At 48.1% G+C, this 23,145-nt stretch overlaps 1 protein-coding gene across 1 annotated transcript in view; it reads left to right on the plus strand.

The window, feature by feature from the left end:
- Positions 1–14,329: 14,329 nt before the first annotated feature.
- LOC115464440 (vomeronasal type-2 receptor 26-like) overlaps positions 14,330–23,145 on the plus strand; it is a 34,647-nt gene continuing 25,831 nt past the window's right edge. Inside the window, exon 1 of the mRNA XM_030194820.1 lies at positions 14,330–14,813. Coding sequence (XP_030050680.1) covers positions 14,330–14,813 — 484 coding nt within the window. The remainder of the gene's footprint in view (positions 14,814–23,145) is intronic.

Consider the following 23,145-nt stretch of genomic DNA (forward strand, 5'->3'; position numbering starts at 1 on the left):
CACTTGTTCCAGCCCTTCCCTCTGCCTCCCCCCCCTTCTGTCCCTCTGCCCCTCCCCTCATCCCTCTCCCTTCCTCAATCTCCACAGCCCCCTCCCCCTCCCGCCGTCCCCCGTCCCCTTCCCTCTCAGACAAACATCCAGCAACGTCCATAGTCAGTTCTGCTGCTTGGGCTGCCTCCAACTGATTGTCCTGCCCATCTCCACTTCCTGGAACGTCCCTGCTCGTCCCTGCCACTGCAGGCTCCAGCCTCTGGGCTAATCGCCTCCTCTCCTCTGTCTCCTGGCGATACTCTGGCTCCTGTCCAGTCAGGTCTGCAGCTGGCGATACCAGACTCCCTGCTCGCTCCGCCCCTGAACTCCCTCCAACCTCCGGCACCAGGGGCGAAGCCTCCGGATCTCCGCCGCTCCCCTTGGCTCCTCGCTCCCAGCCGTCCTGCTGGCAGGTCCGCTCCACCACCCGCTGCACATCTGTTGGACTTGCCATGTCCACTTCTCTAGTCAACGACAGTCTCTCAACAATCGGGTTACTTCCCCCTTGCTTCTGGTGCAGTCCGTCCTGCGTTCTCCCAATGGCTGGCGCTTCCCGGGGGCATGGCTTGTCTGTTCCTGATACCGCCACAGGCTGGCTGTTAGCACCCCCCGATTTCACCTCTTGTAATGGACAGCTGGTCAAATGAGCTCCCAGCTGCTGCCCGCTCCTATTCCTCTCTCTCCGACCCCTCTCCTGTAAACCGCCAGCTACTCCATGCTCAGGGAAGACCTCCCCTGCTCCCGGACTTCGTGGGCGGGGCTTCTCCAGATGCCATGCTGCTTCGGTTTCCACTTCAGTCATTGCAGACCCGGCCAAAAATACCGGAGTCTGCCTCTGCTGACCCTTTCCCAACAGGGCCTCCTTCACGGCAACTGTCTCTGCTGTTTGCACAACTGCAGGTAAGCCCTCTGAGACTTCGACCACCACCTCTGTAGAAAACAGGCTGCTACCTGCGTCTCCCTCTGCTGCCTCCATTATCTGGAGTTTAGACAATGTACTGAGTTCTGTCCTCCCCTCCACAGGTAGGATCTCCGCTCCAGCCCCCACCTCAGAGCCATGTCCTGCCGCTGCCTCCTTATCCTCTGGCTGCGGGGTAAGTGCTCTGGACTGTGTTGCCAACTGTCTCATGTATTTTAAAGTGGGGTCACCTCTGAACCCAGACAACTCTTTAGATTCTAATGCTGCTGAAGACACTGAAGCTTGCTGCAACTGTAGTGTTCCTGAACCCCCAGACTGTGGTATAGAAGCCATCCTTTCTCGGTTAACATAGAGCTCCCTCAAAGGATTCACAGAGCCCTTTTTTAAACAGTTCAACAAGTGTTCTTTTTTCCCCAACAACTTCGATATCCGGGCTTCCTCTTTAACATACATTTGTCTGTGCTCCGCTGGGGCAAATTTACACATAGTTCTTGCCATTTTCAGACGTTTTCCTAGCTCCACTACTTCTTTTTCCACCAGCTTAATTCGTCTTACAATATTTACCACACTACTTGCTGGATCATCAGGGTCATAGCTCACTTCAAGGAACTCCTCATCTGACGATCCACTCTCCTCACTCTCACTCTTATCTGCCTCCAGCATAGGCTTCTGGCAAACTTCCATCGCCTCTTCCTTCTCCCTTCCTTGGAAGCGCCCTTCTGGGGCCTGTACTATTTTCCTCCCCCCTCCACTGTCTTCTCGCTTACCTTCCGCAAGCTGGGCCATGGAGGGGGAAATGCTCTTGTGGCCTCCACCGGGCTGCTTCTCCCTTCGGTCCACTGGACTCCTTTCCCTTCTCCCGGTAGTCAAACCAGGGAGAGAGCCACTCCTTTCGGCCTTCTGGTCCCGGGCCCCAGGAGGCCCCACAGCCTGGGACTTTCCTGAGGCCTTCTCCCCAGGGACCCTCCTCATCTTTGGGGAGGGAGCTAGGTCTCACTCCCTTTCCACTGGAAGTCAGCAGAGCTCTCTAAAACACCTCCTTCCTCCTCAGCAGACTGGATGGACCATAGAGGTCTTTTTCTGCTACCACCTACTATGTTACTACATCAACTGGCTCACCTTTATCCACATGTTTATTTTCACATTCAAAGAAATGAAGCAAATTGGTGAGACAACACATCCCTTGGCTGAATCCATGTTGATTCTATCCCATTAACCCATATTTGTCTTTGTGTTCAATGATTTTATTTTTTTATAATAGTTTCTACTATTTTGCCCAGCCAAAAAAAAAGTGCTAAATTTTGGCTTTGCTTTTTTTTTACTTGTCCTTTGGTTCAGAATCTTTACTTCAAATGAGGCAGGCACCCCATCCCTGGAGGCTAACTGATCCATAACAATATGAGCCAAGACACCCATGTCCTTTCACTCACCAGGACCAATATGTAACTGGTTTGGGGAGGCATTCTGCTGCTATCTGGGATTAGTTTACTGCATTGGGAGTAAAGTTCTTTCCTTTTCTTGCATTAGAATACTGTATGCTGAAGTTCAATGCACCACTCTAACTCACAAATTGTTACATCCAGCACTTGACAGCATATATCCTGTGAATTGTGTGCCTAAATATCCAGTTAAATCTAAAAATACACAATCTGTACAGTTGTGCAAACAGACCTTTCAGGCACTGATGTAATAACCTATGGGGTTTTCTGACATTTTGCATAAAGTCAGCTATAGCAACCTGGAAAAATGAATTAGAGTGAGGTGATTAAATTTGCAGATGATACTAAGCTATTCAAGGTTGTTAAAACATGTGCAAACTGTGAAATATTGCAGGAAGACCTTAGGAAATTGGAAGGCTGGGAATCCAAATGGCAGATTAAATTTAATGTGGACAAATGCAAGGTGATGCACATTGGAAAGAATAATCTGAATCATAGTTACCTGATGTTAGGGTCCACCTTGTGGGTCAGCACTCAAGAAAAAGATCTGGGTGTCATTGTAGGACCAATATATAACTGGATTGGGGAGGCATTCTGCAGTGTCCTCTTCATCTGTCGCCATCTGGATTAAAATGGTGACACTTGACAATAAGGGAGTCAAACACACCCGATGTAGCAATCTGTAGTGTATGCTGTTTTTCTATCCTTGCACATTTATTAATGCAGCAGTACTTTGCAAGTCATTAATTTACTGCATTGGGGGTAAAATTCTTTCCTGTTCTTGCATTAGAATACTGTGTGCTGAAGTTCAATGCACCACTCTAACTCACAGATTATTACACCCGGCACATAACCTGTGAATTGTGTGCCTGAATACCCAGTTAAATCTAAAAACAAGATTGTGTGAAGAATTTTCAGGCACTGATGCACTAATCTACGGGATATCCTGTGAGTTTTCTGACATTTTGCATAAACTCAGGTATAGCAACCTAGAAAAATGAGTTAGATAAACGTTTGCATGAAACTTAAGAATTGTCAGATTCATCACATTGAAGCTTAGTGGTCTTTTTGTGAAAACTTGACCATTAATTCATTTTCATATGCTGCTTTGCGTGTTTTTGCATCACAGAAAATGCAGGACAGGGAATCTGAAGCACCCCTCAAAAAGTACAAGCAGCCTTCAAAAGGGGGGGGGGGGGGTTCTGACCAATAAAATATTGACTTACCCCCATTCTGGAAGGCTCCTTCTTCGTTTTGTGCCTTTTGGCATCACGGAAAGTCATTAATTCTGAATTTACTTCACCTTTCACTCGCGGTTGAATAGGCAAGAAAGCTTCTTACAGAGATTGGTCACATTTTCTAAATTCATTTGCAAAAGTTTGCAAAGCTCACACAGACGCTTGTGTTCTATTTTTTTGTGCATTTTTTTGCATGTTACTTGTGTAAGTCATGTCAGTATGGGGTATTGTGAGTACAAGAAGTGTCGGCATTTAGGAAGACTATTGTGGAGGGATTTCCTTCTCTTTTGTTCACTTCTCCCATCTCTCCCTCCCTACACTCACTCCCCCCTGTTCTCCCACCTAACCTCCACTTCCTTTCCTTTTTAAGGCCTCCTCCTTTTTACCAGTGTTCCCTCCAAGCTGAGCGGGAGTCCTCCATCTACAGTCCTGCCAGTGGGAGGTGCTGTTTCACTATCATGTTTTCAGTAATGAGGAACAGGAACGTTTTGTGGTCTATGGAACCTGCATGTTCATAGAGATTAAAAACACAACATTGAAGCACCACCCCCTACTGGTAGCAATGCAGTTGGCGGACACCTGCTCAGCTTAGATGGAACAGTGCTTCTTACCCCCTTCTTTTCTCTCCTTTCATTTCTGCTTTCTTCTCTTTCTCCTCTTTTCCCCCTTACTACATTTCCTAACTCTTCACAGTCTGGGACACATCTTCAGCTGCATTGCATACGAACTTTTGCTAACACTTCCAGCTGTTCCATCATAGATATGACCTCATTTTTATTAGTGGGGTAGGGAACATCCACTGGTACTTCCAGCTATGTTGCCTCCCCCTGATGCCACTTCCTGAATCAGTGTCCTCTGGCCTCTGTTTAATCTTCAGTGGAGAGTTTATTTAATGGGTCAGATGCATATGGTTGGGCAGAGAAGCAGAGGTGCTAGACTTCAGTGATTAAGGCTATGTGCAAGCGGTGCACACTTCTCCATCATGTTTATAGACAAATACCTTTTTCTTATTTTTGCCAAAAATGGACGTGTGGCAAAATGAAAATTGCCGCACGTCCATTTTGGGTCTGAGATATTACCACCAGCCATTGACCTAGTGGTAAGGTCTCACACAGTAACTGGGCGGTAATGGTCTATACGCGTAGAATACCGATTACCACCCAGTTACCACCCGCGTGCCAGAAAATAAAAATATTTTCCGGTCTGCATAGTGGGCATGCGTAAAAAAATGAAATTACAGCACATGATAGCCAGGTGGAAACTCAAAATTGACACACATTGGGCACACGTAGGTGCTTATGTGGCTTAGTAAAAGAACCCCTCCTTTTCTAACCCTAATCCTAACCCTATTTCACTTACGTCTGCTACCAATGTCTCTGTTTCTATATTTGTAGCTTCATGCTAATTTAATATTATCTGTCATTTATTATCCTTAAAGTCATGTATCATTGAACTATTACAACTTCCTGGCCTTTGTTTCTGCGGTGGAGGAGATTAACAACAGCTCGGAGCTCTTACCCAACCTCACACTGGGGTTCCACATTTATACACCTTACAACAATTTATTCTTAATGTATACAATTGCCATGAATATATTGTCAGGAATGGACACCGGGATCCCAAACTACAGCTGCAAAACATCTGGACCACTGGGTGCTGTCATTGAAGGTCTTTCAGCTGAGCATTCCAGTGATATTTCCAGCCTCTCCAGGATATACCACTACCCACAGGTCAGGGGATATCTTAATTTATTTCACTCCTTCACCATCCAACAACACCTCTCTGTCTCTCTCCTGTACCATCCAGTATTGTCTCATCTCTCCTCCCATACCACATTTATTTGATATTGCCTGTTTTTCTGCCTCTCTCACTTTCATCCAGCATTGTCCCATCTCTACCTCCCCTCGCTACTACCACCACCATCCTGCATCCCCCCCCCCCCCCCCCCCCCATTTGTCTCCCTTTCCTCTCCCCCTCCCACTCACTCACTTGGTCCCCGGTTCCTTTGCCAGGCTCATTGCCCAGGTCTCCATGTTAGCAGCAGCACCAGCAGATTGAAGAAAGGCACATGGACACTCCTCTGTGCATTCCACAGCTGGCTCTGTCAGTCCCATAAACAGTAAGTTACACCTTGGCAGCTGCTGTTCCATGGAACAAAATCCTGTCAGCACCTTGTCTGCCACAAAAGGTTGTATAGCTGTTTATTTTATTCTGTTTTTGGCTTGGGTTCAGTTAGAGGAATTCATCTTTTTTTTTCAGGAAGTTTAAGTCAAGCTATTTGATACTTTGGTTTGTTTCATTCAGGAAAATTAATGAGTTGCTTTAGGAATTTTTAAGCAAACTACTGGGGTGTGCACCACAGCTACAAGAAGTTACATCAGCTCTGAAGTTACTTCCTATTTCTGGGACCATCAATAGCACACACAGGGCAATATCCCTTTACTTGCCTTAAGAAACATAGAAACATGATGGCAGATAAAAGCCGTAGGGACCATCTAGTCTGCACATCCTCAGTCAGGGCTGGTCTTAGCAAGTGTGGGGCCCTATGCAGACCAATTTGGTGGGGCCCCACCGTAGACCCGCCCCACCCAAGCTCCGCCCCCACCCTAGCTCCACCCCAATGATAAGATTATTCCATTTTTAGAAAATTATGATTAAGGTTCATTCCTATCTTGGTACGTACAAAACAAATCCATTTGGATACATTACCCCAACAAAGAATTTGAAAGTTGAGTTATTTTAAGTGTGACTGATGAAGTGACAGGGGAATCCCAAGTAAATGCTCTACCTCTACTAAGTGCTTCAAGAAGTAATTTACAGTAACATATAAAAGGCGCAAACTGTATGTCATCAAACAGAAGACTGTGAAGCATCAAAACACAGATACAATTGCATATAATCCTTTCTAGACTCCAAGAAATGGAGCAGCACTTGTCACATTAAGCTAAAAAACCATCATGCACAAGCTTTGATCTTCTAATAAATTCCTTACAACTAATAATGGGAAAAGCACTGCATGGCAGCATTGCATAGTTCTGTTACAGAGAAAGGTGTAGAGCACATGATGCAAACTTTGTGCCCAAAAATCTGGGTATGTAGTCATTACAAGGCAATTGAGGGTGATTAGCAAGCAATTATTGGCACTAATTAGATTTAATTGGGGATTACATGCATTAATACCACGCCTAAAATTTACGCTTGGCCCAAAAAGGGGGCATGGAACTGGGAGGGTCATGGGTATTTCGGGGCAGATCAAGGGTGGTTTTGAGTTACATGCGTAATTATAGAATAACAGTGCTCTGCGTGTAAATTTAAGCATGGACATTTGCACTATGTTTTTGTTGGTGCAAATGGTGGTGCCTAAATCTATGCATGATCTGTCCGCTTAAGCATTTATTCTATAAACCGCGCCAAACTTTAGGCACGGCATATAGAAAATTGCTGAAGTGGGGGGTTTTGGCGCAGATTTTGTAGGCGCTATATATAGAATCTAGCCCTCAGTGTATACCATCACATAAATTGATTTTTAATCTTAATTAGCACCAATAAATTATCTACCACAATATGCCAGGGCACTTGAATTTGCAGTATTCTTATTGGAAAAAATGTTAAAATTAAAATAAAAAATTCTGATAAATTTAGGAATGAGAGGGTCTATATACTGAGAGAGAAGTACCAACCAGAATAAACACCAAGGAAAAATATTAAGCAGGGAAGAAGAAGGAGAAGGATGGTAAAGGAGAAGAAAAGGCAATCTGTGGGGCAAAGTCCAGGGAATTGAAAGGTCCGAGGCCCACCCTAGCCAACCAGACCTTCCTAAAACTACAAAAATGGAAACAGAGGCAGCAAGAAGGAAGGGATGAGTCCTGAGGATGAGTATATTTATGTGAAGAAAGCCAGAGCATAGCCAAGACTTGGCAGCCAAGGATCTCAACAGGGCCGGTCTCAGCAAGTGCGGGGCCCTATGCAGACCAATTTGATGGGGCCCCACCCTAGCCCTGTCCCCATCCTAACTCCGCCCCATCCTAGCTCCACCCCCACCCTAGCTCCAGGGCTGCCCCCCTCCCTCCCTCCCGGTCATTTTTTAACACCCCCCTCCAAAATCCAGTACTAGGTATGCCGAGAATACAAAACACTCAGGACCTATTGAGCAATTCTACCATACCATAAGCAGTCATTTCTACGAATCACACAAAGAAAAGGAAAACATCTTAAAACACTACAGTGAGCACTAGAACTTCAATTCACCTATTGTAAAACGAAACCAGACAGAATAGTACAGATCGTCGATCCTGCACAGTCAATGCCAATTGAAAGCCATGTCTTTTTCACAAACACAGATACACCCTAATCCACTATAGAACAAGTAGTAATATTTAAACTTTCTATTTAGACAAAAATTAAACTGAACCCCCAAGATGCCAGACTCTGCATACAATGCAACACCACAGAAACAGAAAATGTCCCCTAGTACTGTGCAAAATATAAAGACAGCAGATGTAAATTTGAAAAAAACTAACAAATACCAATCACCACTTTACAAATTAACAAACAGATATAAAACAAATATAGAACATAAAATAATACCATTTTATTGGACTAATAGATTTAGCTTTCAGAGGCCAAAACATCCTTCCTCAGGTCAATACAGTATAGTACTGACCTGAGGAAGGGGGTTTTGTTCTCCGAAAGTTAGCCAAAATGTATTAAAATTAGTCCAATAAAAAGATTACCTTGTTTACATGTTCTATTATAAACATTTATTAACACATCTACAATACTTCTTTATCCTAAAGCAAAAAAAATTAAAATATATATTTTATTTACAGTTTGTTGTCTCTGGTTTCTGCTTTCCTCATCTTCTTTTCACTGTCTTCCTTCCATCCAGCATCTGTCTTCGGTCTCTCTCTGCCATCCAGTGTCTGCCCTCTCTGCTGTCTCCTCCATCCAATGTCTGCCCTCTCTCCCTGCCCCTTCCATCCACATCTGCCCTCTATCTCTGTCCCTTCCATGATCCATCCACCATCTGACCCTGTCTGCCCTCTCTTTCTCCCCCATCCATTCACTGTCTGCCCTTTCTATCCCTTCCATCCACTGTCTGCCCTTTCTCTCTGCCCCTTCAATCCACAATTTGTCCTCCCTCTCCCATCCATCCAGGGTTTGCCCTCCCTCTCGCACCCCCATCCAGGATCTGCCCCTCTCTCTCCGCCCCTTTTTTCAGCCCCCTTTTTCAGCCCCACTATCCCACCAGTTCCCCATTTCAGCCCCAGCCCTTTTCTCCCACCAGTCCCGAGCTTCAGCCCCCCAGCCACTTCTCCCTGTCCCCTTTTCAGCCCCCAGTCCCCAGTTTCAGCCCCTGCCCCTTTTCAGCCTCCAGTCCCAGTACTAGCCCCCTTATCCCACCTACCCTCCTTTTCAGCCCCCTGTTTCAGCCCCCTTCATCCACATGCCTTGTATTAGGGCCCCCCCTTCTCAGAACCATTCTCCCACCTGACCCACGCATGCCCCATTTTCCCACCAGCCCCAGGCATGGCCCCCATTTTCCCATATGGCCCCTTCTCAGACCCCAGTGCCAGTCCCCTTCTCCCATCCGAGAACCCCCTCCCTAGTCCCCTTCTCCCATCCAAGAACCCCAGTCCCTTCCCCACCCGTCCCCTTCAACCATCCAAGAACCTCCTCCCCACCCCCTTCTCCCATCCAAGAACCCCCTCCCCAGTCCCCTTCTCCCATCCAAGAACCCCAGTCCCCTCCCCACCCATCCCCTTCAACCATCCAAGAACCTCCTCCCCACCCCCTTCTCCCATCCGTGAACCCCCTCCCCACTTGTCCCCTTCTCCCATCCAAGAACCCCAGTCCCTTCCCCACCCGTCCCCTTCAACCATCCAAGAACCCCCTCCCTACCCCTTCTCCCATCCGTGAACCCCCTCCCCACCTCAGTCTCCTTCTCCCATCCAAGAACCCCAGTCCCCTCCCCACCCGTCCCTTTCAACCATCCAAGAACCCCCTCCCCACCCCCTTCTCCCATCTGTGAACCCCCTCCCCACCTCAGCTTTAGAAATGTTAAGTAGTAGTAGTAGTCTCCTTCCCATTTGAGAACCCCCTCCCCACCCTTCCCCCACCTGAGAACCCCCACCCCCACACACCCTTCTCCCATCTGAGTCTCCCCCCGACCCACCTACCAGCTCCGTTCTCCTTCTCCTGCTGCCCACCACCCTCACTGCCTTTAAAAAAAGAATTTGGAAGCGCCGGAGGGCCAGGCAGCGCCTCGTGTCTGCCCTGCAACTAAAAATCTCTTCTTCAACGTCGTTGGGCCTTTTCACATTGAGTTCCACCTGCTCTCGCGGTAATTGGAAGTTACCTCAGAGGAGGGCGGGACTCAATGTGAGAAGGCCCAACGACGTTGAAGAAGAGATTTTTAGTTGCAGGGCAGACACGAGGTGCTGCCTGGCCCTCCGGCGCTTCCAAATTCTTTTTTTAACGGTAGGACAAGTTGGGAGGAGCGAGAGCGGGAGCGGGACACCCCCCCACCCCCACCCGCCGACATCCGGGGCGGACCGCCCCCACCACAACGCCGTCGTGCGTCGTCTGAGGGAGGGAGAACTGAGGCTCGGGAGGTCGGGGCGGGGCGACCTCAGGTGTGCCGCGCGGGGCCCCCCTGAGCGCGAGGCCCTATGCAGCCGTCTCGGTCGCCTCGCCTTAGGACCGGCCCTGTCCTCAGTAACCTCTAACTCCTTCTCCTAAGAGATCCCACGGGTCTGTCCCACACTTTCTTTAACTCTCACACAGTCTTCGTCTCCACAACTTCCACCGGGAGGCCATTCCATGCATCTAACACCTTTTCCTTGAAAGAGTATTTCCTTAGATTCGTCCTAAGCCTATTTCCTCTTAACTTCATTTTATGCCCTCTCGTTCCAGAGGTTTCCTTCATTTGTAAAAGTCTCACCTCCTGTATATCAGCACCACTGAGGTATTTAAACGTCTCTATCATATCCCTTCTCTCACGCCTCTCTTCCAGCATATGCATTTTGAGGTTCATGAGCCTGTCCCTACATAAGAGTACATAAGTACATAAGTGTGGCCATCACTGGTCAGACCTATCGACCTTCTAACCCAGTATCCTGTTTTCCAAACAGTGGCCAAGCCTGGTCACAAGTACGAGGCAGAAACCCAAATCAAGGTAACACGCCATACTACAAATCCCAGAGCACAGTTGCTTTTCATGTCTATCTCAATAGCAGACTATGGACTTTTCCTCCAGGAATTTGGCCAAACTTTTTTTAAAGCCAGATGCACTAACCACTGTTACAACATCCTCTGTCAAAGAGTTCCAGAGCTTAACTATTCATTGAGTGAAAAAATATTTCCTCCTATTTTTTTAAGGTATTTCCATGTAACTTCCTCGAGTGTCCTCTAGTCTTTGTACTTTTGGAACAAGTAAAAAATTGATTTACTTCTACTCATTCTACACAAGTCAAGATTTAGTAGACCTCAATCATATCTCCCCCTCATCAGTCTCTTTTCCAAGCTGAAGAGCCCTAACCTCTTTAGCCATTCCTCATACGAAAGGAGTTCCATCCCCTTTATCATTTTGGTTGCTCTTCTTTGAAACTTTTCTAATTCCACTATATCTGTTTTGAGATACAGTGACCAGAACTGAATGCAATACTCAAGGTGTAGATGCACCATGGAGTGATACAAAGCTATTATACTATTTTTGGTCTTATTCACCTTCCCTTTCCTAATAATTCCTAGCATTCTGTTTGCTTTTGTGGCCGCTGCCACACACTGAGCAGAAGATTTCAGTGTATTATCTACAATGACACCCAAATCCTTTTCTTGAGTGCTGGCTCTAAGGTGGACCCTAGGGGGTGCCTCATGCTGAGGCTCTTGCAGTCAGTCTGAGCTGAGGAGGGAGGAGTTCTGTTTGTAGTCTCTGAGAGTTGAGGTGGAGGAGAGGGAAGCTCAGCCTGTCTCCCAGATGGGGGACAGGATGGGTCCTGGGGGAAAAGGACTGGCATGTCCCAGGCTGCAAGGCCTGGTAGGACTAGAAAAGAACCCCAGGAAGAGAGTCTGGAGGGCTCAGGCACCTCTGGCTTGAAAGAGAGAGGCCTGTGGAAGGAAGAACAGGATCCAAAAGCCCAAAGTAAGTCCCAGAAGATTCAGGAACAGGTCCAAGAAAAACCTCAGAGAATGCAAGCACAGTTCCAGAAGGCCCTGGAGTTGGAACAGTAGGACTTGCAAGTAAGTCTACAACAGCAAACTACGACACAAGTGCTGTCAGGGCAGTGGGAAGAAAGGGGGAGCTTTGTGGAGAAAGGCAGAAGGATCCTGTTTGGAGGAGGTGGGGAAGAAGAGGATCCCACTAGAGAAGTTAGAATAATGGAGGAGACTAGTGGGGATTCTGATTATGAATCTGAAGACCTAGAGGAGGAAGGAGAGGAGGTAGGCCATATGTGTCCCAAAGAAGGAGAGAATATGTCCAAAGCTGTTGTAGAAGGAGTCAGAAGACTAATAATGGAAAGTTTCAAAAAGAGACTTAAGAAAGCAGAGTCTATGACAAAATTGGTTCCAAAAGAGTTCCAGAGACAGTGTAAAGAAGAGGAAAGAGCTGTGCAGAAAAAGCTGCTGGAAACATAGAAAAAGTTTAAAGAAATGGCTGAGGCTCCAGGCAACCCATTGAAGGAAGTGTACATTAATAGAGCTAGAATGGCAGCCATGCAAAAAAGAACAGTGGTTTATGGAACTGAGAAGGCAAGCCAGAAGTTCCAGGAGGAAGGAGAGAGGGGAAAGGAACAGACATGCAAAGACAGGACAAAAAGTGCAGCATCTGTGGGAAAGCTGACAGAGGTTGTAGAACAGCAATGCACTAAAGAACAACAGTTTTCAAAAGGAGCAAAAGAAGGGAGCAGTCAGTATGCATCTACCATGGAAGTCACAGGGGTAGTCTGTGGAGAGACAGACCCAATGCTTTTTTTGTGCCGGTACGCAACGGTACGGCATACCGCCACCTTTTTTTTGCCCCCAGGGGTGTGGTGTGCTGGAGCCGCAGGGCCGGTCCGACACAGTAAGCAAGGTAAGCATGGCGCCAGGGTGGGCAGGCAGGCAGGTAGTTGGACATGGGAGCGGGAGGGCAAGGGAGAGAGGACCATCTGGACATGGATAGCAGGGCTCAGGGAGAGAGGGGAATTGCTGGATAGGGATGAATGGAGGGGGCAGGGGACAGAGGAGCATGGGAGGGCAGGGCTCAGGGAGAGAGGGGAATTACTGGATAGGGATGAATGGAGGTGGCAGGGGAAAGAGGAGCATGGGAGGGCAGGGCTCAGGGAGAGAGGAGAATTGCTGGTTAGGGATGAATGGAGGGGGCAAGGGACAAAGGAGCATGGATGGGCATGGATGGGAGGGCAGGGCTCAGGGAGAGAGGGGAATTGCTGGATAGGAATGAATGGAGGGGGCAGGGGACAGATGGGCATGGATGGATATGGATGGGAGGGCAGGGCTCAGGGAGAGAGGAGAAATTGCTGGACATAGAGGGGAAGGAAGAGAGATGAAGGAGATGAAATGAGGGAAAAGGAAGAGAGGAGAAAAACTGCACATGGATGGAGAAAATAGGCAGAAGCTGGATCCACTGGACAGTCAAGTCTGCGGAGGACCCAGCTTTTACTTATGGATATAGGGCAAGAAATGAAGAAGAAAGGAGGAAAGTAAAGAAATAAATGGAAAGGAAGCCCTGGAAATGGAGTTAAGAGGACAGATAGCAGCAGCAGAATCAGATACTCGGCCAGCATGATCAGAAAAACAAAGTCACCAGATAACAAAGGTAGAAAAAAATCATTTTATTTTATTTTAGTGTTTGAAATATGTCCAATTTGAGAACTTACATCTGCTGTCTTATTTTGCACTGGGTATACTGGAGCTGTAACAGCTTACAGAAATTATTTATAATGAAAATAAATCACATTATACTAGTATAATATTTTCAATGATGTCTGTTTATATGTGCCATAGCTGGTATAAGGGGCAGTTGCGTAGCTACATGGGGCCTGGACACCTCCCCTGGTGTCACCAACCCTCCCCCGTCGCCATCGCCGTTGAGTACCTGTGCTGGCGGGGGTCCCCAATCCCCGCCAGCTGAAATTCTGTGTCTTCAGCCCGTCTCTGGGCCAGCGCGTTGCTGCAGACTGCAGCAGCTGATCTGATTCTGCAAGCGGGAAGCCAGAGACGGGCTGAAGAGTCTTCAGTGAAGACACAGAACTTCGGCTGGCGGGGATTGGGGACCCTCGCCAGCACAGGTACTCGACGGCGATGGCGACGTCGGAGGGTTGGCAACGCCGGGGGAGGGGGTCAAAGATGGTGTCGGCGGGGGGGGGGGGGGGGGGGGGTCAAAAATGGCAACAGGGGGGAGGAAATGTGCCCCTCACCTTGGGCTCTGGCCCCCCCTCCCGCCGAAGTCTGGCTATGCCCCTGATAAGGGGTATGGCCAATGTGGGTGTGGCTATCATAGGGTTGGAGGCATATGTGGTGACCTCGCCCATAATGAGTACCGGCACCTTTTTTTTCTACAAAAAAAGCACTGGACAGACCAGTCAGATTCCCAGCTGATTGGCTGTAAAACAAAAGACAAAAGAAGGAAAATAGCTTTAAGAGACTTGTACCCAAAAAAAACAGAAATTGTTTTGCAAGAAAAAGAGGAGAATCAGAGGGCAATGGAAGTGGAGGTGCCCCACAAGCAGGCAGTAGAAACTGTGGAACGGTTGAGCAGTGGAGAATCTTTGTTGGACGGTCTAAAAAGTCTGGAGGAGGCTTGGAAGGAGGAATCCAGGCAAGGAAAAGGTACAGAATCGACTGATTTGACAGAGGGAAAGATGAAGCAAGCACAGTGTCTGTCAAGTGTTTTGAATGTAGCTGGAGAAAAAATGGCAGAGGAGAGTGATGTTTCCTGGCAAGATGAAGTTTTGTTGAGCAGTGGGGTTTCTCTGCTTGCCGGGCTGGAGGAGAACGAAGCAGAGCAGTTTGAGCCAGAGAGACATATTGTCAGCTGCAGTGACATCAGACAAAGGAATCCCCAAGCTATGAAAGTTTACAGTGCTGCTGTAAGGGAATTGGAACCCTTATCCTTGCAGTATGCAGAGGAGGTAGAGACCAGCAGCAGGGGGAGAAGTGAGAGGAGACCCATCGCAGAGGATAGAGGTAGCAGCAGGCCTGCTTGCTGGTGATCAAGAGAAAACAAATACAGAGGAAAGGAATCCAAAGTGGAGCAGTGTAGTGAAAGGTACATCTGATCCTGATTGTGGAAGAATGAGGAGTGTGCCAGGAGTCCAGGAGCAGAACCACATGGTGGAGGAGTGTATACTTCACCTGGATACAGGAATGGATTAGGCGAAGCAGGAGATACCAGGAAAAAGGGAGGAGACAGTCATCAGTGCTGTGGAATGCTGTGTTTTGGAAAAGAGAACTGAGAAATCCCAAGTAAGTTTGGTGGAATGGAGGGCAACAGCTGGTGAAACATCAGATCAGAAGAGGACAGAAATCAGGAGGACTGTAGGAATGGAGGAGATACCAGGAAAAAGGGAGGAGACAGTCGTCAGTGCTGTGGAACGCTAGGTTGCAGGTACTTTGGAGCAGAGAACAGTGAAATCCCAAGTAAGTGCGGTGGAATGGAGGACAACAGATGGTGAAACATCAGATCAGAAGGGGACAGAAACCAGGGGTTCTACAGGAATGGAGGTATACAGAACTGTGACTGAGGGGCATCGGGTGGGGGAGGAGGGGAGCAGCAACAGCATGGGGGGTGATGGGGTGATGCAAATATTATGTGAAGGACAAAATGTGGCAGCGATTTTGGGTGGAAAAGATCAAAATATATCAGTGTTTTTGTGTAAAGGAGAAGAAGGGAGGGGAAGGGGAGAGGAGGAAGACAGAAAGTAAGAGGGGAAGCAAGAGAGTGGGTCAGGTTAGGGAAGGAGGGAGGGATTGTCTTTTGCAGAGGTGGTGGGAGGGGGAAATAAGGGGGGTTGGGGGGGACGAGGTGCACAGGAGAATTGGGGAGGCCTTTCACTTAGACGTTGGAATGTGGTACAGTTAAGGTGGGTGGGGGAGGGTGCGATGCCAGGGAGGGAGAGGGTTTTGAGGTTGGTTTTGAGCCTTGGCTTTCTCCCGGAAGACCTCTTTGCATGCATACACCCAGTCAATGTGCGGAATATGATATCAGTTTTTTGACGCAGCGTGGCATGGAGGTCTTTTGGGAGAAATATGAGGGGTAAGGAACAAGGGGGAGTGGAAGGGTTTTAGGGTAGTACCAATAAGCACACAAGAACTAGTAGAGGTCACAGTTCTAGTAAGGAATGAGTCAATCCCAGGTGCAGACCTGATGTATTGGTTAGGCAGGTATGCAGACATTAGGGTCCCATTGAAGAAAATTCCAGACCCTAGCAGGGTGTGGGTGGGGGTTTGGAGGGCACTGGTAAAGTTAAAGCAAGATGAGAATATTGTTCAGCACATTCCAGCAGCTGCTTTTATTGGTAGAGACCGTATACAGTGCTTTTATAAAGGCCAGCCTAGGCAGTGTTAACTGTGGATCTTTCAGGCATTACAGCATGTCATACCCTGTGCAGAAATGCACAAAATGTGGTAGCCTGGAGCATGGAACAGAAGACTGCATTTCTATAAGATGTAACCTGTATGGGAGGTTAGGACACCCTTTCAGTAAGTGTACAGAAGCTTTCCACAACAGGCGGAGGGAGCAAGAAGGGAAGGAGGGGGAAGGGATGGATCAGGAAGGGCAGGAGAAGGACAGTATAGATCAGGGAGGGCAGGCGTAGCGAGGGCTTGAGGGGTCAGGAAGGGCAGGAGGGAGAAAGGAGGAGATAGGAAGGGAATGAGGGAGGAGGAGAGAGTCTGAGGAGTTCCAGAGAAGGGAAGGGAGGGAGAGGAGAGGGGAAGAGCAGGAGACAGGGGAGGACAGGCAGGTAGAGGGGAGGGAAGGAGGAAAGAGTGGAGTACGGGGTAAAGAGGGAAAAGAGGAAGGAAGGGCAGGAAGAAGGGAAGGAGGGAGTCAGGAGGAGATGGAAGGGTGGGTTCAGGTGAAAAGGGGAAAGAGGGGATAGGGTAGGAGAGTTTGGGAGATAGGGGAAGGGGAGGTAAGAGAGGGTAATAGGTTTCAAGTTTTGGAGTTGGCGGGAGAGGAGAAGGTGGGAAAGGAGGGAGAAGGTCAAGGAGAAGGGGGAGAGGCAATCAAAGCAGTTGGGTTGGTTAGGAAGAAAAGGGAGGGAAATTAAGGGATGTTCCTGTGGTAGAGTTGGAAAGGTTGGGAAGTAGGATTGAGAAGCAGATGGGAAGGTTGGGGGATCTAAAGGGAGGGGAGGGGAAGGGAAAGACGGGAAAAGGGGGGTCTGGAGGAGAAGGATTGAAGGTGGAAGAATCTAAAAATAAAAAGGGAAGAAAGAAAGGGGGGAAGAAGAGGATCTAGGGGTAGAGGAGGGTTTGGAGTGGGGAGAATTGGTTGAGGAAGAATTTGAAGTTGGACCAGATGAAATAGTCCTAGCAGTGGTATCAGCAAAGAGAGAGGGATTAGATGAAGGTGAGGGAAGTCAGACGAGACAAAGAAAATTGTGAAAAATGGCTGTATAGTAATGCATTAAGTTTGCCACCCTGAATGTGGCAAGTGTGAAGTCAGGGAGAGCAAGGTTCGTGGCCTTCGAGAATATGAAGGAGCAGGAAGATGTGGACGTCTGGTTAATCCAGGAAACCAGGGTGGATTCACTGGTCGCCTTGAATCAGGCAAAAAAAGAGTGGAAGGTAGGGCCTTCAGTCTGGTCAATAGCTGGGGAGCCAGGTGGTGGGGTGGCGATGTTATTCAGGGGGTGGGGGGGGGGGGGTGGATATTCAGAAAGTGATAGAGGTAAGTGTAGGTAGGTACCTGATTCTGGATGTGGGTATGAAGGGCTGGACTATAAGGATCATTAATACGTACGGTCCTCAGAAGAAGTGGGAAAGGAAACAACTGTTTCTTAGGGTACGACCCTTCTTATACACATCCAGACAGGTGGTATGGGGAGGGGATTTTTAACACAGTGACAAGAGCACTGGACCGAGCTGGAAGGATGAATGGGGTGGAGTATGATGGGGTAACGCTAAGGGAGGTGGCAAAGGGAGCGAGTTTGGTAGATGTTTTTATTCAACACTGCCCAGAACAGAGGGGATTTACATATTTTAGGGGAGAACACAGGAGTAGAATAGACAAGATCTTTATGAAAGAAGGAGCTTGTGTGAGGATACCAAACATGCGAGTGGCAGACGGTACGGACCACTTGATAGTGGAAGCCTGTCTTGGAGGGACAGCAGCTTATCAGAAAGGGAAGGGCTTGTGGAAACTAAATGCAAGTTGGTTAACGAAGGAGGAGGTTGTACAAAGGTACAAGGAATTTCTGGAAGACCAACCTGCTTATTTTTGAAAGAGATCGCCGGCGATCTTCCGACACAAATCGGGAGATGGCCGGCCATCTCCTAAAACCGGCCAAATCGGTATAATCGAAAGCCGATTTTTGGACACACTCGCCGGCATTCTGTCGCGGAGGCGGCTAAACTTCAAGGGAGCGTGTCGGCAGGGTAGTGAAGGCGGGATGTGGGCGTGCTTACAAGATGGCCGGCTTCAGCTGATAATGGAAAAAAGAAAACCGGCGATGACGAGCATTTGGCCGGTTTTACTTGGCCTATTTATTTTCACGACCAAGTCTCAAAAAGATGCCCAAACTGACCAGATGACCACCGGAAGGAATCGGGGATGACCTCCCCATACTCCTCCAATGGTCACCAACCCCCTCCCACCCAAAAAAAACCCTTTAAAACATTTCCTTCCTAGGAGGGGAAGCCAGTCGGCCAGCTCGTAAAAAAAAAAAAAAGAATCTTGCTGATCAGTTATGTTATGACTTACTTGTTCTGGAGTGCTGTATTTTGTGATACTGTTTTGAGAAATGTTCAAGAAAGACTTCATACAAATGAAAAAAGTCCCTGCCATTCATTTTCCCTTGATGGCTGTCCCTGACGTGCACTTCCCTTAATAGCCATCTTTCTCTCTGAAAGTGCACTTCTCTTAATGGCCGGCTTTCTCCCCAAACAGGAGTGTGGTAGCCGTGTTAGTCCACTCTTAAGGTTATCAATAGAAATCAAACAAAATAAAACATGGATAAGATGATACCGTTTTTATTGGACATAACTTAATACATTTCTTGATTAGCTTTCGAAGGTTGCCCTTCTTCGTCAGATCGGAAATTTGCTTATTTCCGATCTGACGAAGAAGGGCAACCTTCGAAAGCTAATCAAGAAATGTATTAAGTTATGTCCAATAAAAAAGGTATCATCTTATCCATGTTTTATTTTGTTTGATTTCTATTGATAATCCCCAAACAGGGAAATCAAAACAGTCTTTGCTCACAGTTTTTTTTTAGTAGTAACAGTGGGATTTGAACCACCCACCTTTGCATTACAAGAGCCATGATGCAACCACTTGGCCACAGCTCCACTTACTTGGTTGTCCCTCCCTTTTGATTATACCCCTTCAGGTCTCTCTCAGCCAATCACAGTGCATTAAGCTGTCTGTGAGTGGCTGAGAGAGACCTGGAGGGGTATAATCAAAAGGGAGGGATACCCAAGTAAGTGGAGCTGTGGCCAAGTGGTTACATCACTGGTCTTGTAATGCAGAGGGGGTTGGTTCAAATCCCACTGTTACTATAAAACAAGCAGTGTGCAAAAGCTTTTGATTTCCCTGTTCCCTGTTCAGGGAGAAAGACGGCCATTAAGAGAAGTGCACTTTCGGAGAGAAAGACGGCTATTAAGGGAAGTGCACGTCAGGGATGGCCATCAAGAGAAAATGCACGGCAGGGACTTTTTTCATTTGTATGAAGTCTTTCTTGAACATTTCTCAAAACAGTATCACAAAATACAGCACTCCTGAACAAGTAAGTCATAACATAACTGATCAGCAAGATCTAAACATCCAGAAGTACCAGTGCACTACGAATGCTGGCCCCTCCCACGGCCAAATGCCTTGGATTTGGCCTGGTTTGAGATGGCCAGTTCCAGTTTCCATTATCGCTGAAAAACAAAGCCGGCCATCTCAAACCCAGCGATCTGTGGCATTTGGCCGGCCCCAACCATATTATCGAAACAAAAGTTGGCCGGCCATTTTTTCGATAATACGGTTCCGGCCAGCTGTTGCGGCGCCGCCAAAATAGATCACCGGCGATCGATTTCGCCGGCACCATTTGATTATGCCCCTCCAAATGTCTATTATGGAAGGCTTTCTGACCGCGAGGACCCAGAACAGATAAAAGAAGTACAAGAACAGTTAAAAGGCCTGCAGTACGATTGGTGGGAATCTTTAAAAATGGAAAGGGACTACGGGAAGTTTGTTTCTCCAGATCCGTATCAGAGCTGTAAGCAGAAATCTGGGGCGAGCAGGGTTTGGGGCTTGAGGGACAAGGAGGGTGTACTCTGGGAGTCTCAGGAGGGGATCCTGCAAGCAGCCAAGCAATTTTATGAGGGTTTTTTTTTTTCAAGACAGGAAATTCCAGAACAGGTTTGGAAACAGTATGTGGCAGAAACACCGAGAGAGGAAAGGATGCAGGTGAAATTGGGCATAGTTGCTCCCTGGGAAGTAAGGGAAATAGAGAAAGTAATTGAGGGCCTAGCTAAGAAAAAGTCCCCAGGCCCAGACGGATTGCCTGCAGAATACTATCAGACTTTTAAAAGTCAGCTAGCACCTTTGTTTGTCAAAGTATTTGAGGAAGCAGCAGGGAAAGGGAAACTCCCCCAGTGTTTGAAGGGGGCTGCATTGATCCTTCTCTCCAAAGGGAAGTATCAAGTGCAGCTGGCCAATTGGAGACCAATAGCATTGCTAAATATAGATAGGAAAATTATGGCCAAAGTTTTGGCAGAGAGATTGAGGGGAGTGTCCCCTTTTCTGTTGTCTCCCTCACAACAGGGAGGGGAGTCTTGGAGGTGGCTGCAACAGTGAGGGAAGGGGTGGAGAGGAGCAAACTGGAAGAAGAGGGGCGAGTCCTGTTAACTCTTGACCAGGAAAAGGCATTTGATAGCAGGGCCGCCGAGAAACTGGGTCGGGCCCGCCCTGCCGCCCTCACCACCCCACCCCCCCAGGTTGCCGCCGCTGCTCCCCCTCCACCCCCCGAGGTCGCCCACCGCTCCCCCTGAGATTACCGCAGCCACTGCTCCCCCTCCACCCCCCAAGGTTGCCGCCGCCGCTCCCCCCTCCACCCCCCCCAGAGGTCGCCACCGCTCCCCCACTCCATCTGCCACCAGGCTGGGCCCCCTGCATTGAAATCGCAGTCTCACTTCCGTGAAAGCAGCACTGCAGGCAGCAGAACGCCTCCCTTCAGCCCTCCTTCCCTCCTTGTGTCCCGCCCTCATGGAAGTTACGTCAGATGAGAGCGGGACACAGGGAGGGAAGGAGGACCGAAGTGAGGCGTTCTGCTGCCTGCAGCGCTGCTTTCACGGAGGTGAGACTGCGATTTCAATGCAGGGGGCAGACGATCGACGACGGAAGGCGGGTGGGACTGCAGCGCTGGGCCCCCCTTGGAGGCCCGGGCCTGGAGAATTTTGTCCTCCCTGCCCCCCCTCTCGGCGGCTATGTTTGATAGGGTGCAGCATGAATACTTATGGGAAGTGTTGAAGCAATACGGAATACCATCACGGTTTATTCATTGGGTGAGGACTTTGTACCAGGGGGCTACATGCTCCAATGCTGATCAATGGTTGGCTGGGGAAGGATTTCCAATATCAGCGGGAGTACGACAGGGATGCCCACTTAGCCCCCTCCTCTATGTCTTTGTGATCGACCCATTCGTGAAGAGATTGGATGCGGGAGGAGAGGGCGGGTCCTTGACAGGAATCACACTAGGCAAGGATCAGGTCTTGAGGACAGTGATATATGCAGATGATATCACTATATGGGTGGCAATGTGGAGTCTGAGCTCCAAAATGACAGAATACTCGAAGGCATCAGGATCTAAAGTGAACAGAGGAAAGCGCCACTCACTGTGGCTTGGCTCTGAGGAGCACAAGTTCCAGCTGGAGGGGGGGGGGGGGGGGGGGGTTCCTGACACATAAGAAAGGGTAAGGGTATTAGGGATCGAATTTCAGAAGGCAGGAGATGATGTGCACAATTGAGAATTGAAGCTAAAAGAGGCCTGGGAGAGGGTGGGAAGATGGAAGGTCTGGAGAATGAGTTTTCAAGAGAGTATTTGCCTCATGAAGACCTTCCTCCTGCCCATTTTCCTGCACGTTAGCTACATTTGGTTGTTGCCAGAGAAACTGTACAAAGCAGTACTTAGTATCTTCTTCTAAATGCTGTGGGGAAATCATTTGAACATGGTGAAAAGGGACCTGACATACCTTCCCAGGGTAAAAGGCGGCCTGGGGATGGTCAATCCTGTGCTCTTCCTGGCTTTATTATTTGTCCAATTTAATTTGGGGGCAATGTTAAGGCAGAACCCTCCAGGGTGGGCGGAAAATATGGAAAAGGGGTGGGAGAGGGTGGAAAGGGGGAGGGTCAGTGAAGGGGGCGAGTGCATGGAAAAGGAGGATAGCGGATTATCAGAAGGGATTGGTTAGGGTAGTGAATAGGTGGGGGATCACAGCAGCAGAGGTGGCAGAGGGGGATAGGAAAGCTATGGGGGAAAGAATTATACATCAGTATTTTTGTCCAGAAGTTAGCCTCAGGGATTGCCCAGGAGCAGTAATGAAGAAGGGTTTGGAACTCTTAAACACGAACAGGTTGCCACATAAGTTTTTTGATCTCACCTGGCTGTTTGTGAGGGGAAATTTGAAATGCAGGAAGCTGGAGGAAAGAAATTGTCCCAGAGCAGATTGTGGGCAGAACGCAGAAACAATGGATCACTTTTTGAGGGAATGCCCCTTCAACCAGGAGGTGGGGAAAAAGTGTCTTGGGTCTTGGGAATTCCTAGTTTTCAGTCTTTTTTCCTATGCAGAATGGGTGTATGGTTGTTATCGACCAGGACTGTACCAGCATACTGGGACATTATTTGTGATTACTGCTATTTTGAAATACTTCTTGTGGATGGCCAGATGCCAATTGACATTACAGAAAAGTTTACTGTCAGTGGACACAGTGGTGGGGGATGTGCTGTGGGAGGTTTTTTTCTGGCAAATTTGGAGCAGGAGAGGTTTGGGTGGGGGAGGGGGAAGGGTATTGGAAGCATGTTCAGTTGAAACTTGATTAGATAGGTATGTTTTTGTTATATTAGTGGTTTTAGTTTTCTTTTTGAACTTTTGTATAAAAGTAGGTTTATTGTAATTGGTTGCAAGTTTATCCAATAAAAACATTCCCTAGCATCAGGTAACTATGATTCTGATTATTCTTTCCAATATGCAGCACCTTGCATTTCTCCACATTCTATTTATATCTTTCCATAAGCGTGGTTTCCAGAATTGCACATAATATTCTAAATGGGGCCTCACCAGAGACTTGTAAAAGTGCACTATTGCC

Source organism: Microcaecilia unicolor, chromosome 3 (genome assembly GCF_901765095.1).
Source record: "Microcaecilia unicolor chromosome 3, aMicUni1.1, whole genome shotgun sequence".
Classification (NCBI taxonomy): domain Eukaryota; kingdom Metazoa; phylum Chordata; class Amphibia; order Gymnophiona; family Siphonopidae; genus Microcaecilia; species Microcaecilia unicolor.